This window comes from Ipomoea nil, unplaced genomic scaffold, assembly GCF_001879475.1.
Source record: "Ipomoea nil cultivar Tokyo-kokei standard unplaced genomic scaffold, Asagao_1.1 scaffold1421, whole genome shotgun sequence".
Classification (NCBI taxonomy): Eukaryota; Viridiplantae; Streptophyta; class Magnoliopsida; order Solanales; family Convolvulaceae; genus Ipomoea; species Ipomoea nil.
In genome coordinates, this window is record NW_017617849.1 from 4,100,848 (window position 1) to 4,120,157 (window position 19,310).

At 31.9% G+C, this 19,310-nt stretch overlaps 2 protein-coding genes across 3 annotated transcripts in view; both read left to right on the top strand.

Annotated features, from left to right (window-relative positions):
* The first annotated feature begins 6,308 nt into the window (after positions 1–6,308).
* On the top strand, positions 6,309–17,679 carry LOC109187740 (trans-resveratrol di-O-methyltransferase-like). Its single transcript, XM_019338043.1, has 3 exons — positions 6,309–7,125; positions 7,428–7,737; positions 17,472–17,679. Exons 1-2 carry the CDS (start codon positions 6,352–6,354, stop codon positions 7,728–7,730), a joined length of 1,077 nt encoding a protein of 358 aa, XP_019193588.1. The 5' UTR covers positions 6,309–6,351; the 3' UTR covers positions 7,731–7,737; positions 17,472–17,679.
* Positions 16,182–19,310, top strand: part of LOC109187738 (trans-resveratrol di-O-methyltransferase-like) — a 46,154-nt gene continuing 43,025 nt past the window's right edge. Inside the window, exons 1-2 of one of the 2 annotated variants that reach the window (XM_019338040.1) lie at positions 16,188–17,043; positions 17,152–17,600. In XM_019338040.1, the coding sequence (XP_019193585.1) occupies positions 16,267–17,043; positions 17,152–17,454 (1,080 nt within the window). In that variant the 5' untranslated portion in view covers positions 16,188–16,266 and the 3' untranslated portion in view covers positions 17,455–17,600. Of the gene's footprint in view, positions 17,044–17,151; positions 17,601–19,310 lie in introns of those variants that run through there. The other variant, XM_019338041.1, reaches the window with a different exon arrangement.

Here is a 19,310-nt window from a genome sequence, read left to right on the forward strand (position 1 = left end):
TTTTTTTTAAATATTAATCAAAACATGTTGCATCAAATAAAATTAAAAAAAAAAAAAAGAAAAGATAAGGGTCAAATAGACTAAAAAACATTTAATTACCGCCAACTATCATTTAATGTGATTGCATCCTGATTACCATTCGAAATGGATGGTCACAAATTTAAACCTCGGTGGTAGGGGCTTACACGATTCTCTAATTAAATTTGTGCAATTAACATATTTAACATGTTACCAAAAGGTAATTGAGTATTAATTTTGCTTGCATGACATCTGACATGGCATCTAATTCAAATTTTTTTTTTTTAAATCAACTGGCTGCAGAGGCTCCGCTCAAATTGAAAGGAAGCCCGTATGCTTCTTTGTCCGGTTTGGATGAAGAAACCAACAACTTCTCCGTCTGATATGACGGAAAAGCAATCGTTATGCCATGGAACTGTGTTCACCATCCATGGTGAACACGGTCCCAACGGTAACGGTGCACCGTTATTTTTTTTCTCTTTTTTTTTTTTCTTTTTTTCTTAATTAACTGCGCGACTTTTCTTCTTCATTTTCACATTTCGCGGTTTCACTTCCTCTTCGCGCAAGTTTCTTCAACATTCATAAATTATGAATGTGCAGTTATGAAATTATGAATTTTCTTTTATGAGATTATGAATTTTCTCTTATGAAATTATGAATTTTCTGTTATGAGATTATGAATTTTCTGGTATGCGATTATGAATTTTCTGTTATGAAATTATGAATTTTCTGTTATGAGATTATGAATTTACAAAAAATTCATAATTACATAACTGTAAATTCATAATCTCATAACAGTAAAAGTAGTTAAAACAAAAAACAAAATAAAAACATAGGGGTATAATTACATTTTTTTTTTTTGTAACATATGACCAAAATTAAGTATTTACTAGTTTCCATTCATAATTACAAGTAATTTAATGCCCTAAGTCACTGATAAATAATTAAATTACAAAATCCATTTGAAATCAGGAATAGCAACATTGCATCATTGATTCATTCGTGACGATACCTCACTAAAGTTGTTAAATTAGAAGAGGCGGAATGAAAAATCATAACTTTATTGAAGAGACAAGAAGAAAATAAATTTATTTATTTATTTTTAAAGATTTTTCAGCTTGATCCAACAATTTTTTATTTTTTATTTATATCAATCATATAAATGATTTTTCAAATTGGAAAAGCACTTCTAGCATGGGAATTGAAAATATTGCTACCCCTATGATCATTCCATGTATCATAAATGTATACCATATATGTTGTGGAGACATAAAGTAATAATACATGTATTTGCACATTTTACTTCATTTTTTATTTTTGAGATAAGTGTCAAATAGACCCTTTAAATATATACCAAAATACAATTAGATCTTCGAGATATATATATATATATATATATATTTTAAAAATATTTAATTGAAGCCTTAAACTTTTTAAAAGTATGCAATTGACACATTTGACCTATAATAACATGTTACCCCAAATCACATGTCATAAAAAATGTCACGTCGATTAATAATTTTGAAACCTACTTTTAAAAAATAAAAAAAATTATATTTAAAAAAACAACAACAACAACAACAACAAAAACTTGCCATGGTTTCTACGTCCATGTCTATATGGATGGATCTTTGTCCAGATCAACATGGACGCAGAAGCTTTATGGGCTTCTCTGTCCAGTTTAGAAGGAGAAGCCTACTAGCTTTTCCGTGGCAAACTATGTTGTGGAACCGTGTCCATCTTGTAAGGTGTACACAGTTTCAAAACTATTCAAAGTTATGAATATGTAGTTCAAAAATTATAAATATATAGTTTTATAAGTGTGAATATATAGTTCAGTAATTATGAACATAAAATTCTATAATTGTGAATATAAACTTCAATAATTATGAATATAAAATTCAAAAATTATGAATATATAGCTTTATAATTATGAATATATAGTTTAGTAATTATAAACATAGAATCATGTCCACCGGGACACTTCCGCTGCATAACGATTGATTATCTTCAGTGGCGGCTAAAGCATGGATTCATGGTACATGTTAAGCTAACATTATCCCTGCAAATCTCTCCCACTCTAAAAAATGGGTCCCACTTCCACATCAACTTATTTGCAAGTCATCCACTATTCACACTACATCCTTACAAATCTCTCTCACTCACAAAAATGGGTCTCACTTTTATTTTATATTACTCCATCCGTCCAATTTTCCCTGTCTTACTTTCCTTTTTTATCCGTTCCAAAATATTGTCTACTTTCCAAAAATGATATCATTATATTTTTATTTTTACAAGATTGCCCTTTAGACTTTAACCACAATTCCACACAATATTGCCCTAAAAAGCTGTGCCCAGGCCAGTTTAGAGAAGAAGAATAAATAAACTTTTATTCTTTGTTCTCCTCACTTCCATTTCAAAATTTCCTCTTCAGAATCCCCATTCATCATCAGTATCATCTTCCTCTTCTTCTTCTTTTCTTCTTGCAATTAATGGGTTTCAATAGTCGACACCGACATATGCTCTCGTCAAAATTTTATTACTCCCTAAATTGATGACCCTCGTTTCTGTTAGATATGTAAACATCACTATCTTTGATTTTTTTTTTTTAAATCTATTTTTATAGTTGAATGCAGATCTGGTGATTTTTAAAAGTATTAAGTTTATTTATTTATTTATTATTATTATTATTATTATTATTATTATTATTTTGTTTAATTGCTAGCTTAGGTGTATAGAGAAGAATAGAAAAAAAAAACGGTTATGAAGCATAAGAGCATTTGTGTGATGAAGATGAAGAAGATGAGATTAAGGAAGAAGAGGAACAGTACGGGAGCAGCAGGAAAGTTGGAGAAGACAAGGGCATACATGAGTGTTCAAAAAAGAAACAAGGGCATAAATGAAAAGAGAGTCCACTTTTATTGTTTGTCTTAAAATTTGTGCCAAAAGCAAAGAAGACATGCATTTCGGGACTGAAGGAGTATATATATAAGAATAAAATAATAAAAAAATAAAAACTAAAGAAAAGTACAAATTTGCAGGCAGCATGGCTGCCTTGCAATATTAATTCGGCAGCCTTCTTTGTACTTTGCAAACTTGTTCAGTTGCAAATTTGCATTACACATTATATAACAAAAATAAATAAAAATAAAAAATATATTCATGTGGCATGACAAATAAGATTGCAAATGGGTACACTTGCAGGGGTAAGTTCAGCCTTATTTGAGCCCAGATGGTGACATCATTGACTGTGTTCACATGTCTCACCAACCAGCTTTTAATCATCACTTTAATATTTATTTATATTGACTTCTAATCAGCGCTAAAGCTTGAGTATGGAATCAGCAGTTAAGAAATATCAGCAAAGATTCATGTATCCCCCCTGTACGCAAACAACTGAAGCAACACTTCAAATTTCAATAATGGATAAAACGGAGGTGTACTTCAGACTTCAAAGAGTTATTTTCATTTTGATTAATGTGATTTTTATCCCATAAGTTTTAATTTTGAATTTTGACACATTTATTCTTTTACTTTTGAATTTTTTATTTTACTCTACATTGAGATCAAAATATTTAAATATTCTAACATATGAAAGGATAGAATTTGGAAAGATATTCCAAACATTTTGAAATTTGATTCTACCACATGTACTGTACTCCCAAATTGAACGTAAAGCTAAGAACATTAATTATAGCATCATTTGTACATATTGGAACAAACCTAGATCTATATGTCTGAATTTACACGTACAATGCTTTAAATTGAATCAGCTACCAACAAGGCAATTCAATTCATATACCAATAGAGGAGTACATGATGTAATGTTTGAACAACCAAGAAAACAAAAAATGTCACTCCCTTTACGGATAGTTATACATATGCCATAGATTTGGGTCCACCTTACAAGGTGAATCTGGGTTATATTAACAATTTTTGAGACTATGAATCTGTTTGACAGAGCTTATTTAGGGGTTTATAACTTATTTTAAGCTATTAATAAGTTATAAGCTTTGTTTGCTAATGTTTTCAAACTAAGCTCATAGCTTAAAATAAGACCTTATTTTGGAACGCTACATTAGGTACCGTTGCAAAATAAGCTAGTAGTTTCCTAACTTTTTTTTTTCCATCTTTGTCCTTATTATTTTTTAAAAAATAGCATCCTTTAGCCTTCCCAATTAAAACTCTTTTCTCTTCTCCTTTATTCACAACTTTCATCGCAAATATTATTATTATTATTATTATTATTATTATTATTATTATTATTATTATTATTATTATTATTATTATTATTATATGAAGGAGATTCACAAAAATATTACTACTTCATTATGGGATGTTAGATCATGATTATGCTAATAGTTTTATTTCAAAATGTTAATTTTTTTAAAGACAAAATGTTAAATTTTAATATGTAAACAAACTAATTCAAATTTTATGATTTTTTTTTTTTGTCTTTTTACATTTATCACCTTATCAAAAAGTTAATTCTACCAAACATTTTCAAACTTAACAGCTCTTCAGTTTTCAGCTTTCAGCTACCTTTTCAGCTAGGTTTGCCAAACATAGCCTATATTCACAATTTTAGAACTGAATATTCACAACCAATGATTTTTTTTAATTATTGAAAACAACTCAACGAGTAAATATTCAGTTATGTAATTGTGAATATAGAGTTTAAAAATTGTGAATATAGATCAGAGTTATGCAATTGTGAATATCGAGTTCTGTAATTTTGTGTATTGAGATCTAAAATTGTATTCAGTACTAATATTGTGAATATACAGTTAAAAATTGTGAATATAGAGTTCAAAATTGTGAATATAACCCGGATCCACCTTGTAAGGTGGACACGGGTCCATGACATAATTTGCCCTTCCCTTAATAATGTTGGACCCCTTTTTTTTTTTGGCCCCGTCTCTATAAATAAATGAGGCCCTATCAAAAGTATAAGTGCAATCTTTAAAACCAATATTGTAAAATATATGATTTTTATATTTCAAATACGTATGAACGGTGTAAATATTAGGCCCATGCACCATGCTTACGCAAATTATGTTGTGCAACCGAATGCACCATGCGCATGGTGCATACGATGCAAAACGACGTCGTTTTGGTTAAAAAAAAAAACGCGCGTCCCACTTAAAAAAGAAATCAGGTTCGATTCCGGCAATAGCATTTTTATATATCCATAAATTCATAACTATATATCCACAAATTCATAACTATATATCCATAGTGAATGAATGAAGTAAAAATCCACAATATATCCATAAATTCATAACTATATATCCACAGTGAATGAATGAAGTAAATATCTACAATGAATGAACTAAATATCCATAAATTTATAAATATATATCCAGAAATTCATAACTATATATCCAGAAATTCATAACTATATATCCACAATAATGCTATTGCCGAGAATCGAACATGAATTTTTTTTTTTTAAGTGGGACGCGCGTTTTTAGTCAAAACGGCGTCGTTTTGCATCGTATGCACCATGCGCATGGTGCATTCGGTTGCACAGCATAACTATTGACATGCTTACTTTCAAAAAAAAAAAAAAAGTATGAACGGTGTAACACCAGTTGAATGCAAAAATCATAGTTCCTACGGTAAAATATATGATTTTTATTTCAAATAAGTATGAACGGTGTAAATATTAGGCCCTTTAAAAATTGAAGCAATGTGTTGTTGCCCATCTTGCACATCCTAAAATCCGGCCATGCTTAATGTGTATGTTTTTCCGGCCGGCCTTCATCTATCATGAGCGAGCTTATCCTAAGGAATACAATTTTAATTTGCTAAAAGTTATAACGAATATAGATAATAAATTTGTCAAAGATTTTGTGATCAAGTAGTATTAGATCTGACAATTCGTATATACAGGTTCGTTAATGGGTTCCTTGAGTGGCATTAGATCTGGCAAGCCTAGGAGGGGGCGGTATTCAAAAATAAATAAATAATAAACTTTTTCAGATTTCCTTTCAACCAACTTTCAGAGGGTGGCTTCATTTATCTTCATTTTCTTTGTTAACCCTAAATGTAAAAATGGAAATATAATCATGTGTGCAAATAATGTATGTAGAATAATTTTTTTTTAAAAAAAATATTGTCCATAGTCCTTGAATAAATTCCTTTCAACCAAAAAAAAAAAAAAAAAACTATGTAAATTATTAAATGACTACCTGTATGTCTAACTGTCATATATAATGGTACTCATAATGGTAAGCTGCAAATTTTAGGCTATAAATATGGATGGATTGAAGACATGGAAATGCAAGAAGTAGCAGTATAAGCTCTCCAGTACATATAGTGAAGCTAAAAATGGCATCACTTCCACTTATTGCAGAGAAAGATAGTGAAATTCTTGATTCTCAAACTCACATATGGAACCACATCCTCAATTTCATCAACTCTGGTTCCCTCAAATGTGCAGTTCAGCTGGAGATACCAGACATCATCCACAAACACGGCCAACCCATGACCCTCACCCAGTTGGTGAATGCTCTCCCAATCAACAACGCAAAATCCACCCACCTTGCTCGCCTCATGCGCACATTAATTCATTCCGGCTTCTTTGTCATCACCAAGACCGAAGGGTCTGATGATGAAGGCTATGCCCTCGCCCCGCCTTCTATTCTACTCCTTAAAGACAACCCCTTGAGCGTCAGACCTTTCGTGCTAGCTATGCTTGATCCCATTTTGACAAAGCCATGGCACAATATCAGTGAGTGGTTTCAGAACGATGACCCCACGCCGTTTGATACGGTTCATGGGATGAGCTTATGGGACTATGCTGGTAAGGAGCCCAAGCTTAACCACTTCTTTAACGACGCCATGGCCAGCGATGCCCAGCTAGTTATGAATGTGGTGATAAAGTATTGCAGGGGAGTGTTTGAGGGCTTGAATTCACTTGTTGATGTTGGTGGTGGCACTGGAACTGTGGCCACAACCATCGCTCACGCTTTCCCTCATCTTAAGTGCACTGTGTTTGATCTTCCGCATGTTGTCCAAGGCTTGGAAGGTACTAAGAACTTAGACTATGTTGGAGGTGACATGTTCGCGTCCATTCCTCCTGCAGATGCTCTTTTACTCAAGGTAAATTCATGCATCATATCTCTTCATTTCGATACCCGAAAGTGTACACGAGGTGACCCGCCATTGTAATCCTAACTGACAAATGACTACAAGTAAGTAAACCAGTTTGTTACCTATAGATCAACTAAGAAGTCTAATAAGTCACTCCTGTGGAGAGTTAAACTTGTAACTTTATAGCTACCAAGTCAATAGGTTACCAATTTGGTTGGGTTGCTCATTCATTTCTATATAATTATTCTTATTATAATATGACTTTCTAGTGCGTGTAACATAAGTGTACGTTATGATGCATATATGTGCAGTGGATATTGCATGATTGGAGCGACGAAGAAAGCATGAAAATATTGAAGAAATGTAAGGAATCAATTCCCAGTAAAGAAAATGGAGGGAAGGTTATTATAATAGACATGGTGGTAGATGATAAGATAAAAGATGATAAGTCTATTGAAACTCAGATTTTCTTTGATATGTTGATGATGATTCTACAGACAGGAAGAGAGAGAGCAGAGAAAGATTGGTCAAAACTCTTCTTTAAAGCTGGGTTCAATGATTACAAAATAATTCCAATCTTGGGATTAAGGTCCTTAATTGAAGTTTATCCTTGACAGATTATTGATCTTGTTATATGTGATTAGATAATAAATATGTGATAAATAATACTGGTATGATTCCTGGGAATCGATCGCCTATTGACCTGATCTTAGATGATATTATTTCTCTACTTTATTACTTTTCTAATGTTCGTCTTTGTTTTGTGAAGCCCTTTGCTAATGGTGTGGCTCATATCTTAGCTAAGGATGCTAGTTTGCATTTAAGTAGTAGGTTTGGATAGACTCCAGCCCCTCCTTTATCTATACTGCTTTATGTAATGACGTGATGAATTATAGAAGTTTCATTTGTGGTTTGTTTTCAAAAAATAGCTAGTGTGATGATTCCTACAAATGTACGGTTGAATTGTAGATTAGAAATTCACAACTGCTAAGTTATTTAATTATTTTTTTTTTAAATACTCTGTTGATCGCTAATAATAATCTTTGTTATCTTTGCTTTTTTAAAAATACATTTGCAAGGAAAAAGGAAGACCCTATAATAATAACGACAAGAATAAAAAAATAAATTATATTGGACTATAATCTTCTGTGACTCAACCTAAATTCCTAACACATTCTGATGCAACATATGTCATTTTCTGCAGAAAATGATAATTATTGTGTTTGAGGAAGTAACACTTATACCACATGTCTTAATTTTATTAGAGAAAAAATAAATTAAACTTGTGACTTATCAATTTTTTAAAATATTAATCAAAATATGTTACAACAATAAATGTTTTAAAATATTAATTAAAACACATTGCATCAATAAAAAACAAAAATAAAGAGATAAGGGTCAAATTGACTCCTAACAATATGTCAAAACGCAAGACTCTCAAACTCAAAAACATTTAATTGCCACCAACTACCATCTAATGCGATGTCATCCCAATTACTCAATGGATGGCCATAAGTTTGAACCGATTGTGAAGCTTTGGGGTCGTTTACTTCATTTCTCTATTTCTCCATTTTCAGTTTTCAGTGTGAACATATAGCCATTAATGTGCAATCCAATTATTAGCTTAAGCTTTTAGTTGAGATGGAGCACATGCTTCAATTTGGTATCAGAGCCACCCCAAAGGTCATGAGTTTGAATCTCAAAAGCGCCACTCATAAGCGACTACGATTTACCGGTCCACCTATTATACAACATTTCTCTGTTTCTCCATTTTCAGTTTTCAGATGCTAGCGTTTCTCAGGCAGTGACCACTGTTCGCCCGTCCATTCTCCATCTTCTCCAAAAATATACATGAAGTTACTCATAAGCGACTACGGTTTACCGGTCCACCTATTATACAACATTTCTCAAACCGGTCCACCTATTATACAACATTTCTCTGTTTCTCCATTTTCAGTTTTCAGATGCTAGCGTTTCTCAGGCAGTGACCACTGTTCGCCCGTCCATTCTCCATCTTCTCCAAAAATATACATGAAGTTAAAAAATGGAGAAGAGTTAGACAAATGGGAGAAGAAATTTAATAAACAACTTTTTAAATTTTTGTTTTTTTCACTTCTTAATTTCTCCATTTTTCCAAGTTGATAAACAACATCTTAGGTTCTCTAATTAAATTTATGCAATTAACATATTTAAATTCCGGGCTTGCCGTCCTTCCCATGATGAAAAAAAGAAGAAGAAGATTATGTACTCACACATTTAAATTTATATATTTACAACTATTAAATTATGTACATAGTAAAGGTGAGTGTTGACCAAACAAAAGGAAAAGAAAGAAATTAAAAGACTGATCTAACTCGAACAAAATTTTATCATTCTAAAGTATAAACAATAATACATAATACAAACACTACTGAAAATTATGGAATTTCCGACCACCTAAAAGTAATCTTTTAAATCAAGTCGAAAGTCTTGTTCCGATCATTTTTGGTATCCGGAAAAACTTTTGTTACTATTTCCGACCACTTTTTGGTATTAACTTGATTTAAGATCACTTTCAGGTGGTCGGAAATTCTATAATTTCGAGTAGTGAAAGTAGATCATAATTGTGTATGATATAATTTGTGACAAGCTAAGCCTGCTGTCAAAGTCAATATAGGTAAAAAAAAAATATTGTTGAAAGCATGAATTGATTAAATACACATTCAGTGGCGGCTAATTAAAGCATGGATTCATGGTATGTACATGTTATAAATACAGAGCCCAGATGGTGACATCATTGACTGCGTTCACATGTCTCACCAACCAGCTTTTAATCAGCCCTTTCTCAAGAATCATACAATAATTTAGATAACCTCAAACCCCCTTCTTTTTTGTTTGTATATATATACACGGCATGTAAAAGTTTCGTTATCATTATGGTGGTGGTTAGATGAGCTCAGCTTATCTACTTAAGAAGATATACCTCTCCCAGAACCTCAACCCTTTCTTTTTTGTTTTTTTATATATATATATATGTGTTCAAATGAGGACCATTTATATGAGAATTGAACATGAGGATATTTTTTGACCATTAGATCTAGATTTTTAATTTGATGGTTGAGATTTTTCTATATTTTTGGTATTTTTGTTTTCATAATTAATTTACATGAGTGGGATTGTAATTGTGTGTGTTTTAAATTGATTTAATTTTTAATACATATCTTTTGCTTGATTTTAGAACTTTTAATTATGATAAAATTACTCTAGTGAGTTTTTGACGTTGAGGACATGGAGAAGCTAATGATTTCGTCAAGTGCCTGTTGTGCTGATCGAATTACAGGTTTTGATTAGAAGATGATGTACGTGTAAAAATGAAAATTTTAGAGTGGATAAATAAACATAAACGAATTGTACTGGAGAGAACATACAAACGTTGGAAACGCAAAATCAAAAGGTGGGACGACACGAACTGTGGATATGAAGACTATTCGGATGGTTAAGATTTCCTAACCATGTGGATTTTTGCGTTGAATTATATTCAAACAAATGTAGTTACTTGGAGGATGGTGAATCCAATTCCTTGTATCACTTCGGTATTTTTTTATTTTTTTTGTTTGGGTGAGAGTGTGATATTTGGGCGGCAGAGTGAGGTTGTGCGCATGATTGAGGAGGAATGTGGGGTTTTGTATTGTATAGTGTGCATTTGTTTGGTCCGGTGTGTATATTTGGTTGTGTATTCGTGTACATTCTTATGGTGCTGGGTTCTGGTAGAGTGGTTGTGCATTCTATCATGTTCGGGTCTTCGGTGGCATTGTCAAGGTGTGGTTGGTGGTTCGTGTGCACTTGTTCTGTTGTGTGCATCGCAGTGGATGCCAGGTTTTGCCAGCTACGATTGTTGTTTGGGAGTGTTTGGCAAATAGTTGTTAGCTGATTGGATTAGTGGGTTTGACTAGTTGATATTGATTATAGAAAAATGTTTGGTAAATTAGCGGTTAGCTATAGCTGATTACATGCAAAATGATTTTCTCAAAAAAACTTATTGAAAAAACTACTTTGACTAGCTTTTTGAATTTTAGCATTTTTGAACAATAAGTTTTGATAAAAAATTAATTAATCAAACACTCATATTGATTGTTTAAACAAGTTAAACAGCTAAAATGGTCAAATAAGTCAAAATTAATTGATAAACTAATTATTTTACCAAATATGACCTTTGTAGTTTTTTTTGTTTTTTTTTTTTTTTGGGTATAATGTGTGCATCTTTTTGTGGCATTTTGTGCATTTTGTGCTTTGTCATTGTTTTTGTTTTTTTCAGCACACGGAGCTTAATCAAGCACACTTGACTAGTCTGTTATGGATACTTCACTTGGTGAAACGAAGTATTGGTCACCAACTTGGGACAATCTATCAAGTTTTTTATTGGACAACGTTTTGATAATTTGTAGCATAGAGGTTTATTTATATATATTGGCATTTGAATCATGCACACTTCTTTGTACTATTGTATGCATTTTAAACCACTTTTAGACCACTCTGAGATATTGGACAAATATCACTAGATTAACATTTTACAATACTTTGGACGTTTTTTAAGTAGTGTAACAACACACCACACAAATGCACATAAATGAAATAACATAAGAACAACAAAACACATGTCTAAAGGATGATAAAATGTACGAATATAATACATGCACGGCATACCATGTAGAATGCACTAAATGGCCACGTGATGCACACAACTGTAAACAACATATATTGCACAACGCAAGTGCACAAACAGGTAATAGTGTGATGTGTGCATTAGTCTGAAGCATACCAAAATGCACACGATAGAGCATAAAATGCACACACCACACTATCGTCAAATCACACCAAAATGCACATGATAGAGCATAAAAGTGCACACATCACACTACCGTCGACGCGATGACATAAAAAAAAAATCAAAGTCAACTGTTGAAATAAATACGAATAAAAAACTCCAAAAATAAATAAATAATACAAGCATAATAAATAACAATATTCTACCACAAAGAATCATATTCTACCATAAATACATTCTTAAAATACTCTACCAATACTATATGGTCTAATGATATCCGGGTTAGACTTTTATTTGAAAAATTGTGAATTCGAGCCTTAGTGGAGGTGTTATTGACTTTTTGTGTTTCAGTAGGCCTTTATTAATTACTTCCCTATTAATTAACACAAACAAAATGGGATGGAATGAGTATTATTTTAACACAATGAATGTGACCCCACGTGAATCGCATGGCTGCAGGGTACGACCGGCAGGCAAAGCAAGCTGGAAGCTTTGGATCGGAGTTTGAATCAGTCTCCGACTTATATAAAATAAAATGACTAACCGGATCCTGCATATCTCGTTGATTCATTTTATAATTACTTCTTTAATATTTCCACAAATAAATAAATAAATACACAAATTATTTATGTACCTCTCTGATCTTGTGCATGCATATCGGTAGAATTACATTAATTTGTTACAAGTTAATATCCAATATAATTCTTTCAAAAGGCTGAACCCCAACCCTAAGGGCCTGACAGAGCGGTGGGAGGTTGTAAATTATGGTGACTAAACTGAACATTAATCACAGAGGCTAGACCGGTGCTCACTGCGCACAAGGAGCCCCTACTGGCGCTGGTGAGACTCGATCCCTGGTCATTCTTCCAAAGTTTCACCTCTATGATTAGTTAAGCTACTCATGCGGGCAATATCCAATATAATTATTGACGAGATAAGTGGAGTAGAGAAATATAATATATTTTTGGATTCAACTTGAAATATTATATTGTTATAATAATAGTTGGGATATGATGTAGAGTTATAATAGTTGGGAAGAATATTGTTATAATAATAGTTGGGATATGATGTAGAGTTAATGAGGGAGCGTGATAGTTAGCGTCGGAGACTCGAGGCCAATTTTCCAAGCAATACGGGTGCAAAGGAAAGAGTATGTCCTTTAGTAACTTAGTATAAATACTTATATGTTGTTGTAATGATCCGACATGATATTTCTCTTGTATAAATTTTTTTTTTTTTGATTCCATGATATTAAACTCAATTAATATCGTCAGTTATAAATTAAAATTTTTAATTGTCTTCTCGAGTATCAATAGACCGGCCACTTAGTCAATTTACATAACCTAACAATATGAGATAACTAGCTAGTAGACAAACTATCAATAAAATATCTTAAATGATTAATTATATGACAACATGCATGATAAAACTAATACTCTATAGTTGTTATGTGAAAGCTGATGTTTAGTTATATATTATCACATCTCATAAGAAATTGTAGAAACTAACAGCTATAAATTAAAATAATACAACTAAAATATAAGCTTGCCGGCACAGTGATCCAACTATTAATATAAATATTTAATACAACGAACGACTACACCTATAGTCCAATTAATATATATATATATATATATATATATATATATATATATATATATAAAAGAACCTACATACTGTCACTTTCGTTACAAGATTGTAGTCATTTTGACATTTAGGGTGCATTCGATCAAAATTTTTGTACATTTTACTCTTTTCAAATTTTGTAAATTTTAAAAAATATTTTATTACAAAATCTTAGAGTGACTGCCAACTGCATGGTGTTCGTCCTCTTCTAGTAGTAGATTTGTAAAAGTTACGTGGTCTAGTTTCATTTATAATTTAGCTTTCAATCTCTCTTTTGATGTATCTAATAAAATGTCTTGTATCACAAATATTTATAGGCTTTCATTTTTAAAAATATATAAAAATCATTAAAATTCTAAATAAATAGATTATACATTTATAAACTTTCATTTATAAATTAATATATTATACGCTTAAAATGATAATAGATAAATGAGAAACTGAGTCTTAAAATAGATCTATTAACGTTAAAAATGGAGTTTGATTTTTCAAATCGTTTAACAGTAGAAGCACCTCTCGGTGCTAATTAATATGCACTAGCACCTTAGGTGGCATTTTGGTGGTCAAGCAACACCTTTAATTTTGTGAAAGGTGCAATTTAAAAGTGCTTGGAAGCATCTGTCAAAGGCCTTGTGGTTGAGCGGTATAATATAGTTGTGAGCCTCTGACCCCTCAGATGAGAAGTCTTAGGTTTAAACTTTGGTTTGTGCGTTAGTAAGTTGAGAAAATATATGTTCTAATTTATCCACTAAGACTAACGTTACAACACTTTTAACACCATCGGAAAGTAACATATCGATTTTAAGGAAACTGTTTACGTATTACACAACTTGAATCATTTGTTTCTTTTCCTTTTCCTTGCATGATACGTGGGATTATATTTATAAAATTTAAATCCCTTTGTTTATATATAGAAAGTTGTTAAACTTACCATAAGTTTGGAGGGTTGTAAGATTTTTTTTTTTTTTTTTTTTTTTTTTTAGTTTGTAGGGGTCCATTTAATAGAAAAAAATTAAATTTTTATAGAAATTTAATGATCAAAGTACATGTGAAGTCTCTTCACTACATTCTTAAAAAAATAAAAAATAAATCAATAAAAAAAACAAATTGTGCTTATTCGGGATTAGCTTTATCCCAATCCTGTCAAATTTTATTTTATTAATATTTAAAGTAATATTTATGTGGTCTAATGATAACCGGGTTGGATTTCCATTTAGAAGGTTGTGAGTTCGAGCCTTAATAGAGGCGTTATTAGTATATGAATAGATACTACACTGTAATAAAGCCAGTAACATTCAAAAAAAGTAATTAATTTAATCACTAATATATTAATATATCCAGATTTACAAAATAAATAATAATGGAAACTCAATAATGCGCAATTAGGCCACCGAACTACTTTAAAAAGCTACAATTGGATCCCTGAACTAACGAATTCTATTCAATTAGTCTAATTTGTAGGTTTCCAAGTTGTTAGCAGATTATCCCTTTTCAAAAATTTTATTAATTATTATTTAAAATAATTATTTAATATTAATAATTTAAAAAAAAAAAAAAAAAAAAAAAAAACAGATCGACACGCCGGAGACGAAGAAGGTTTCTTCGTCTCCGGCCATGGAGACGGAGACGAAGAAACCTTCTTCGTCTCTGGTTGGAGACGAAGAATATCTTCGTCTCCATGGCCGGAGACGAAGAGACTCTTCGTCTCCGGCCATGGAGACAAAGAGTTTCTTCGTCTCCGGTCATGGAGACGGAGTTAACTTCTTCGTCTCTGGCCGAAGATGAAGGAAGCCGGAGACGAAGGAACCTTCTTCGTCTCCGGCCAGAGACGAAGAAATTAACTCCGTCTCCATGGCCGGAGACGAAGAAGGCGTCTCTGGCAGAGACGGTATTTTTTTTTTAAATTTAAATTTTAATTTTAAATAATAATTTTTAAAAAAATATTATAAATTAGGGGTGACATGCTAACAACCTTCAAAACTTACAAATTGGACTAATTGAATAGAATTAGTTAGTTCAGGGAGCTAATTGTTACTTTTTAAAGTTCGATGGCCTAATTGCATTATTAGGTGCAATTCGATGGCCTATTTGACCCTTATTCTAATAATAATTAATACCTCCCACAAATTTTAACTCCTCAACCTCTCACTAAATTATTATTATTTTGTCCTCCTCTACTAGGCAACCAATTTATTATTACTCAGCAAAATTTAATTAAAGATAATCTTATTATGAGAAATGTATAAAATTTTATTTATATTTTAAAAATAAATTTTCATACAAATTAAAATAAACTTATAGTTTAGAAAACAATTTATACTGATAGAAAAAATAATAATAGTAACAATTAAAATTTTCGATCTATTCATATGTACAACTTTTTAACACTTAAATTATTTAATTTTTATTTTAAAATACGTTTGTTTAAAATTTTGATAGTTATATTTTATTTAAAAACTTATGTTACAGGCTAGGTATTCTAAAACAAAATTTAAGTATGGGAAATTTACTCGAAGAATGGGAAATTTTTTAGAGTAAACTTCTACTCTAAATTATTGAATGGCACTGTCTGTCTAACGTCATATAATGGTGAGCTGCAATTTTTAGGCTATAAATATGGATGAATTGAAGATATGGGAATGCAAGAGATAGCAGCATATATAGCACCACATTTTTTTTTATTATAAGCCAGCCAGCCAGCCTCTGATCTGAAGCTCAAAATGGCATTGCTTCCACTTATTGCAGAGAAAGATAGTGAAGTTCTTCATGCTCAAACTCACATATGGAACCATATCTTCAATTTCATCAACTCTGGTTCCCTCAAATGTGCAGTTCAGCTGGAGATACCAGACATCATCCACAAACACGGCAAACCCATGACCCTCACCCAGTTGGTCAACGCTCTCCCAATAAACAAATCAAAATCCGCCCAACTTGGTCGCCTCATGCGCACATTAACTCATTCTGGCTTCTTTGTCTTGACCAAAATCCCCGGGAGCGAAGGGTCTGAAGGGTACGCCCTCGCCCCGTCTTCCACTCTCCTCCTTAAAGACAACCCCTTGAGCGTCAGACCTTTCTTGCTAGCTATGCTTGACCCCATTTTGACACAGCCATGGCACAATATCAGTGACTGGTTTCAGAACGACGACCCCACGCCGTTTGATACGGCTCACGGGATGACCTTCTGGGACTATGCTGGCAAGGAGCCCAAGCTTAACCACTTCTTTAACGACGCCATGGCTAGCGATGCCCGGCTAGTTATGAATGTGGTGATTAAGTATTGCAGGGGAGTGTTTGAGGGCTTGAATTCACTTGTTGATGTTGGTGGTGGCACTGGAACTGTGGCCACAACCATTGCTGACTCTTTCCCTCATCTTAAGTGCACTGTGTTTGATCTTCCGCATGTTGTCCAAGGCCTGGAAGGTACTAAGAACTTGGACTATGCTGGAGGGGATATGTTCGTGTCCATTCCTCCTGCGGATGCTCTTTTACTCAAGGTAGATTCATGCATCATATCTCATCATTTCAATATAAAATGAGTTAGATGTAGTGTATAATTTGACTTTTTGATCTAGTCTAACACAAGTGTTATGGTGCATGTGCAGTGGATATTGCATGATTGGAGTGACCAAGAAAGTGTGAAAATATTAAAGAAATGTAAAGAATCGATTCCCAGCAAAGAAAAAGGAGGAAAGGTTATTATAATAGACATGATGGTGGATAATAGGATAAAAGATGATGAATCTGTTGAAACTCAGATTTTCTTTGATATGTTGATGATGATTCTGGTGACAGGACGAGAGAGAGCAGAGAAAGATTGGGCAAAACTCTTTTTTGAAGCTGGCTTCAGTGACTATAAAATAATTCCAATCTTGGGATTAAGGTCCTTAATTGAAGTTTATCCTTGAGGGCATGGATCAATATTATATTGTTCATCTTGCACTATGTGATAATATAATAAATATGTGATAGAAGTTTATCCTTGAGGGATTAGTATGGTTGATCTTGCTATATGTCTCTAGAAATTAAAAGAATAACCAAATAAATTATAATATCTTCTTCTGAGTCTGTGTTAAATTCTTATATGCAGCATGTCTCCAGAAAGTATTGATAACAATATCCTCTTCTGAGTCTGTGACACATTGTAATGCAAAATATGTCTTCAGAAATTGATTATAATATCCTCTTCTGGGTCCGTGGCCCATTCTGATGCAAAATATATCTCCAGAAATTGATAATGGTGTATGAGGAGATAAACTTTATTAAAAACACATTTGATATATGCTTTTCATAATTTTTCTAAATCTATTTATGAAATTAGAAAATATCATCACACGTATGTGATTGATGATTTTTCCCATCTCAAAAATTTCAGTACAATTGATAACGGTATAACGGGACAGTACGAATATATGTTCTTGTAGAGGTGGTCACGAGCCAGTTCAAAGTTGAACTAACCTTAAATTGACCTGAAAAAAGTGTGTATGGGCTTCACTGAACTTAGGTCGGGCTTAGTCCATATTAGAACGGACTTTAAGTAAAAGAAACATCAGAAAACATAATCAATTCAACCCGGTCATCTCATCAATTGCTTTATATAATATTCGTTATAATTTATATAATTGTATATCGTTCTAAATATTTTTTTAAAAAATATTATAACAAATCCATTGTGAAAATACTATCTGATTATAATATCCCCTTCTGGGTCCGTGACCCATTCTGATGCAAAATATATCTCCAGAAATTGATAATGGTGTATGAGGAGATAAACTTTATTACTAGTCTTAATTTTGTTAGAGAAAAAAAAGAAGAAGAAAAGAAATAAAAATGGTGGCTTATAATTTTTCTAAACCAATTGGAATATGTTGCATCAATAAGACAATAAAAAGTAAAAAAAATAAAGAGTTTATCCCAGTGGAGGTCTTATGTCATTGATGACAATTTCAAATTTAGTCTCAGAGTATCATTTTTGTTATTTAACATCTCATACTATCATATTTTAGACACTTTTAATTCTTTTCGATGACTTTTATGGTGAAATTATATTTTAGGGAATAGTATTTTCGTCTTTTTAATTTTTAATTATTTTCCCAATAAGTTAATTCTAACGGTGGTCAATTGTCTTTGATGTCAATTTCTAAATCAATTTTCCCATTTAACAACCAAACCTATCATATTTTAGACACAGAAGTATTAAAAAAAAAAAACGTACGTTGCAGCAAGGTGATATATTGTGTGGTATTATTTTGCCCTGTCCTTATTAGGAACCGCATATTGAAAATACATTTCAAGTATTGATATGTTTATGGCAGATGATATGGTTATGACTTATGATGTGACATACTAATTCATTTTTAAAAAACATATGCAACAATTTTTATTAAATATTAAAAGAAAATTATTAAAAACGTGATTGTATTGCAGCCAAAAAAACTGTAAAAATGTGTTGATGGATTTACCAACTAATCTAACTCACTTTTTATTAATATTTATCTTTTTTTTTAATACTAATACTAAAAGTTTAAGTTTTAGTATTAGGTACTCTCTTGTGAGAATGATCCTTAATTATCTGTGAAACGAAACTCGTTAGGATCAAAATGTAGTACTTATATTAAAAAATGTAGTACTAATAATGAATAATGTGTTTGTTACATATAAAGGAAAATGTAATACTTTTGAATCAAAATGTAAAAGTATTACATTTTTCATCAAAAATATTATACTTTCCCTTATAAGTAACAATCACTTTATTCCTAATTAG

Coding starts and splice junctions, on each gene's coding strand:
- LOC109187740 (XM_019338043.1), top strand. CDS start 6,352: ATGGCATCACTTCCACTTATTGCAGAGAAAGATAGTGAAATTCTTGAT. Junction 7,126..7,427: donor CAGATGCTCTTTTACTCAAG/GTAAATTCATGC, acceptor ATATATGTGCAG/TGGATATTGCATGATTGGAG.